At 37.3% G+C, this 6,720-nt stretch overlaps 1 protein-coding gene across 1 annotated transcript; it reads left to right on the forward strand.

The window, feature by feature from the left end:
- Nucleotides 1-1,298: 1,298 nt before the first annotated feature.
- On the forward strand, nt 1,299-5,454 carry LOC121862562 (nuclear pore complex protein Nup214-like). Its single transcript, XM_042360868.1, has 2 exons — nt 1,299-1,316; nt 4,068-5,454. Exons 1-2 carry the CDS (start codon nt 1,314-1,316, stop codon nt 5,316-5,318), a joined length of 1,254 nt encoding a protein of 417 aa, XP_042216802.1. The 5' UTR covers nt 1,299-1,313; the 3' UTR covers nt 5,319-5,454.
- The last annotated feature ends 1,266 nt before the right edge of the window (nt 5,455-6,720 follow it).

Genomic DNA, 6,720 nt, shown 5'->3' on the forward strand with positions numbered 1-6,720 from the left:
CATTTAAGGGAAATATACGCATTTAATCATTTCCTTTACTGACGCTGAGATAGTAGAGTCATTTATTTATTTTACAATACAAAATATAATTACGTTTATGTTATGGTAGTGATTATCATGAGTGAAAGATGGTTTGGTCTACAAGTATGAGAAGGTAAGTAGCGTAGAAAACGACAGGTAAGTGTATGTTTTAATTTGGTGAAATGATTAATGGGAAATACCTGTTATACCTTACCATAGATTATACCGTTGTCATATCACGTAAAAACAATTAATAGTAAAGAGAATCATAGTAGCCTTAGAACATAATAATTCCTTCTTGCATTGAAATAACCAACAAATTAAATAAAAAATAATTTAAGATTTACCAACTGTGGAGACTGAGATAATTATTATTGAATCTTAATTCTCGAAACGAATAAAATCAAACACAAATTCAGAATCTTTGTATCAACAGCGGCTATGATATACAGCCTAGAAAACCTTGAATTATGATGCACAATAAAACATGACCTTAAAATGTGTCCAGCCAGCCATAGAGACAGTAGTTGTAGTGGGTAACAGAGTCAAGTTTGTTTAACACTGTTTTCGTTAGCCACAAGATGCAGGCTAAATGGGCATTAGTGCTTATGTTTCAAGGTAATTTGATTTATTCATAGCGATTGGGCTCATTAGGATAGCGATCTATTAGGACTGGGGTCTAATATGACAGGGGTCTATTAAGAGAAGGATTATCTCTTCAGTCACCTTCCAATTTTTAATTATGTCATCAATAATTTATCCACAGTGATCCACACTTCCTTTCTTCTCCGTCTCCTTGACAATGGCATGTTGAACTTCCTCTGTCTGCGTCAAGGTTGTTATCTTGATTTCAGTTTCCCTCTTGGCAGTTTTACATACAAAGCCACGTAAACCCTGACAGCGTAGAAGCTGATACTGATAAGACCTAATTTTTCCACTTGAATTGCTGTCTGACGATGTGAGAAAGTAACATAACTGAATTAATTAGCCCATGATGCAAAAAAGATGGGGTTTATAAGGCGTCTGAGTGTCATTGAGACACTACTGTAATTATCAATGTCCTTCTACCTCAAGATGCCTGTGGAGTACACTGTAAGTTCCTTTCTCCCCTGGCCTTCATTGCTTGCACTAACACGTCAGATTATTCTTTGAAGGGCTTTGGACCATTTCGCACCTGGATGGTTGGCTTGAGCTGAATCCTCCGGGTAGTCACGTGACCCTGAGGGAGAGACCTTCAGCATAAAAAGGGTGTGGAGGGATGTATTTCGGCAGTAGCCTCCAGGACGCCGAGCATGGTGAGTGTGTTCTCCGTTCTGTCCGTGTGTGTAGTGGTGGTGTTGTGGCTTATGAGGTTGTATATATATATATATATATATATATATATATATATATATATATATATATATATATATATATATATATATATATATATATATATATATATATATATATATATATATATTTCATGTAGATCTACAATGAAAAAGTGGATAACATAAATCTTGATAAAATCACACAGGGAAAAGGTAAACAAAGGAGCACCTCAGCTTTCGTCTTTATTCAAGAAATCTTCAGAGGCTCCTTTAATTACCTATGCGTGTGTGGTAGTGTTGGTGTGCTGATTAGTGGATGTCGTATTTATGACCTGATCTCATGTTTAGTAAGGTCATCCTGTGTACTTAAGCCTCTCTCGGTCCTTGTAATTCAGTTGCCTCTGAAGATGTCTTGAATAAAGACGAAAGCTAAGGTGCTCCGTTGTTTCTCTCTTCCCGTTTGATTTTATCAAGATTTATCTTATCCACGTTTTCATTGTGGATCTATATGAAATATATATATATATATATATATATATATATATATATATATATATATATATATATATATATATATATATATATATATATATATATATATATATATATATATATATATATATATATATATATATATATATATATATATATATATATATATATATATATATATATATATATATATATGCAAGTAAATCACTGTAGGTGCGCGTGATCTAGGTATATGCTGATAACCACAAGGAAGGAAGAAAACACGAAGTTCCCAAGCGCTTTCATGTAATTCACATCTTCAGGGGTGAGTACAGACTAAAGAGAAGTACAAAACAAGGTGTATATATACAGAGGAGGGTGAGACCAGGTCCACAATGGTCAGGTATTAGTTAATGACCCTACTAATCTTTAAATAGCACGGCAACGGTCGGTAGTAAGGTCAGAGGGTAAGGTGACCCAACCTTCTCACCTGGTTACAAATCTTCTTAATTACAAAGTTGTCCAGTTTGTACATGCCATTACTCAAATTCATGTTGAATGCTTCGGTATGTTTAATGAGACTAGATTCTATGATGTTCCTACTATCAATTGAATTACATGGTAATATTGAGGAGGCATTATCCCAGTCAATGCATTGCTTGTTATCCCTCAAATGAACAAACAGAGCATTGGATTCCTGGCCTGTCCTAACACTATATTTATGTTGTTTAAGTCTGGTTACAAGATGTTTACCCTAGATCTTTCATAGACAAATGCCTAAACATTACTAAGAAAACTTTTTATAGAACTGATCCCAAGCCCACCCATGACCATAAGAATATCTTAATATTACCATTTCACAAAAATTTCTCACACATTCCTTTACAACTAAAAACCTGGAACGTCAATGTGGCATTTAAAAACTCATGCACTGTTAAACAAATGTTAATCAAGAACTCCCCCAACAACACAATTGGTTGCATTTATAAAGTTCCTTGCAAGGATTGTAATATGTTTTACTTAGGCCAGACAGGTAAAGATCTTGTAACCAGACTTAAACAACATAAATATAGTGTTAGGACAGGCCAGGAATCCAATGCTCTGTTTGTTCATTTGAGGGATAACAAGCATTGCATTGACTGGGATAATGCCTCCTCAATATTACCTTGTAATTCAATTGATAGTAGGAACATCATAGAATCTAGTCTCATTAAACATACCGAAGCATTCAACATGAATTTGAGTAATGGCATGTACAAACTGGACAATTTTGTAATTAAGAAGATTTGTAACCAGGTGAGAAGGTTTGGTCACCTTACCCTCTGACCTGACTACCGACCGTTGCCGTGCTATTTAAAGATTAGTAGGGTCATTACCTAATACCTGACCATTGTGGACCTGGACTCACCCTCCTCTGTATATATACACCTTGTTTTGTACTTCTCTTTAGTCTGTACTCACCCCTGAAGATGTGAATTACACGAAAGCGCTTGGGAACTTCGTGTTTTCTTCCTTCCTTGTGGTTATCAGCATATATATATTTATGCTGATAACCATATAACATTCAGTAATATAATTATATCACTATCATCCACACCCAATTGTTACCATGGCATAATTGATAGCAATCTAGATATAAGACACATCATGGTACAGTTGCCTCCACTTATACCTATTACAGTGGCTGGCACTCTTTGTGAGAAGTGGCAACTCTGTGGAATTTTTATCTAGCATCCTTAGTATGGTTACCATTGTGAGACTCCTTAGGGCCATTCCGTGAGTTTTAATATGAAGTAAACAAACACAGATATCACATCTCACAAAATGCACCAGCCGCTGTACCAGGTATAAGTGCTTAGTGATGATGGCTCTTTAAGTTGTAATTCTTACTTCTGATAATCTTGTGGACAACTGTAGATAAATATTTCGTTACCAATGCTGAGGAGTTTCCGAATATTTATTAACCTAACTTAACCTAACCAAACCTACCCTATAGTATCTTAAAGTATATGCATAATGGGTCGTCAAATGATTACTAAAACAGCACCTCCTCCTTCTCCTTCTTCCACAACATACTCCTTTCCAGCTTCCTCTCTTTGCAACCTCACAAGCTTTCCACTGTTGTGCACTTCTTTATGATTTTCTTATAATAAAAAATCTTGCAACAACCAAACTAAATTTCCTCAATAACCTGACGGGCCGTTGCAACCTTGACGATATGTGTGTATCCATGCATTAACTGTGATGGTTGACTTCCAGCAGAACGTCACCTCCGCCCTTGTGCTGATTCTCCTGTTGGGGTCGACGGCTGGGGAGTCCCAGGTCGGTGTAGACGCCCAAGGAGACAAAGGACCAAGAAGAGGAGGAAATCTCATCGGCCAGCGTCGCCCAGGGACCTTCAACCATGGCCTTGCCTCCGTCAACCACCCAGACGACACCAACGATGATAAGGGCAGCTCTTCTGGACCTTCTCCCCACCTCTTTAGTGGCTTAGGGACCTCCCCTCTCCCATTTGAGTTTTCTCCACAACCTGTCTTCGTTAAAACCAACGACTTTCCTGCTTTGGTCGGGTTTGCACCTCAAGGCGGCTTTATTAATCCAAGCACTTTTGGTAGCCAAGGCGGCTTTGTAAACCCAAACACATTTGGTAACCAAGGTGTTTTTGTTAACCCAAACAATTTTGGAGGTCACGCTGGCTTTTTTAACCCAAATTCTTTTGGTAGTCAAAGTGGCTTTGTAAACCCAAATTCTTTTGGTAGTCAAGGTGTTTTTGTTAACCCAAACACTTTTGGTATCCAAGGTAGCGTTCTAAACCCAAATTCTTTTGGTAACCGAGGTGGCTTCGTTAACCCAAACACTTTTGGTAGTCAAGGTGGCTTCGTTAACCCAAACACTTTTGGTAGCCAAGGTAACTTTGTTAGTCCATTTGGTTTCAACGGCGCAAACGGCTTCAATAGCCTCGGATTCAACACAGATAGACATACCGCAGTTCCTTTCAATAGTAATAACAATGGATTCACTAACGGAGGCGACTCCTTCGCTCCTAGCAGCTTCAACTCTCATGGCTCCACAGGTACTTTAAGTGGAGGATTTCCTGTGGCATCTATTCACAGGGGGATTCCTGTCAGTACCTTCGAAAGCATAGGTGGTGTTCCTGCGAACAGAGTCCATACAGGAGGTGTTCCTGCTGGATTCAGTAGCGCGGGCGTCGCTGTGGGTGGTTTCCCCGTAGGTGTGTCTCACAACAGCGGTAATCCTGTCAGCGTGTCACATTCTACAGTCTCTCCTCCTACTTTTAGTTCCCACAACAGACGTACTCAGGGTAGTTTCTCGGACAACAGAGGTACTCCTATTGGGTTCTCCCATAGTAGTGGTGCCCCGGGCGGTGTAACCATCAGCAGCGGTACTCCTGTAAGAGGAGTTTCATTCGGGAGCAGCCCTCGTCCAATAAGACTTGCCCAAAGAGGAAAGTCCCAAGGCGGACCCAAACACGACACTACCACGGAAGAGTAAACCCGAAACATTAAAACTCTGGAAACCGAATCGAGAATTTGATAAAACGAAAGACTTTACAAACACCTGTATGATTTGCGGCTCTGTACAAGTAAACTTTACCTATGTATATGTATGAGTAAAGAAAATAATTGTCTTGTGTTCTTCCACTGTCCAACCTTAGGTGTTTTGAATCATGATTCGAAAATTAAAGAAAATTCGGATAGAATGATTATAATAATTATGATAATCTTAAGAGAAATAACATACATGAAAATGATACCAATAATGATAATAGCATTAATAATAGCACTACTGCTAGTACTTCTACTACTAATAGCAATAGAGTTAATGAAGATAATAATAATAATAATTGCAGGAGTATCAACATAAATTCTACTGATATTTGTCCTAGTAGTAATTATACTACACATGAAACCATAACATGTTCATATCGGCATGGCTGGTGTAGGATGCGGTACATTCAAGACATAAAAAATATTGATCAATGTTTACAAACTTTTCTGTGTTGAATATAGACTATGGGACTATAAAAAGGAAATAGTTGCACCATAAAGGAAACGGTAATTTTACCAGGACTTTTTTATATTCTTTTTATATTTTATTTTTATTTATGGGATTAGCCCACCCGGGCACAGGTCACTGACCCACATCGGGGCCTGGGGGGCGAAAATGTAATACTACTGCTAATAATAATCAATAGCAAATAAAAATTTTAATAAAAAATACAAAATTAAAAATAAAATAATAAAGATAATAAAACTGTAATAATAATAATAATAATACTAATAATACAGAACCATAAAGAAATAAAAAAATTTAAAAAAAGATCAAAAGTGAGAAACAATATATTTGTTGTGTTGTTAAAATTAAGAGAAACAATTGAGACCCTACAATTGCGTGTAAATGAGGCAGAAAGTTAGATCAACAACCTGGGACTTGGTCACAATTTTCATGTTGCTTCCAATATCTTCCCAGACGGTAGTACCTCCCTGTTTGGTCGCTGCCTATCCCTACTACGTTAAGGTGTGATAATGAAGAGGTCCAAGATAAACTTTGTTGTTGAGAGTTTTCTTGTGTATTTATAAAGTAATTTATGGATATATTAATAGAGAAAAACTCACGATACGTTTAAGAAGTTAAGAAAAAATTAAAGAAATAGGGAAGTTTTGTATATGTATTTTGGGGAAAGAAATATGCTCTCTCTCTCTCTCTCTCTCTCTCTCTCTCTCTCTCTCTCTCTCTCTAGGCCATAGAACCCGCAATGAACAGTAGTGCGTATAGAGTAAACACTGAATACACTCAACACTAACTTCTGGTCTCTTTAATAAACCCAGGTCTGAAAACTGTCCATAACCCTGTACTTCTTCCAATATTTACGGAGGAGGAATTCGCAGGGCTA

Source organism: Homarus americanus, unplaced genomic scaffold (genome assembly GCF_018991925.1).
Source record: "Homarus americanus isolate GMGI-L3 unplaced genomic scaffold, GMGI_Hamer_2.0 scaffold31037, whole genome shotgun sequence".
NCBI classification, from domain to species: Eukaryota; Metazoa; Arthropoda; class Malacostraca; order Decapoda; family Nephropidae; genus Homarus; species Homarus americanus.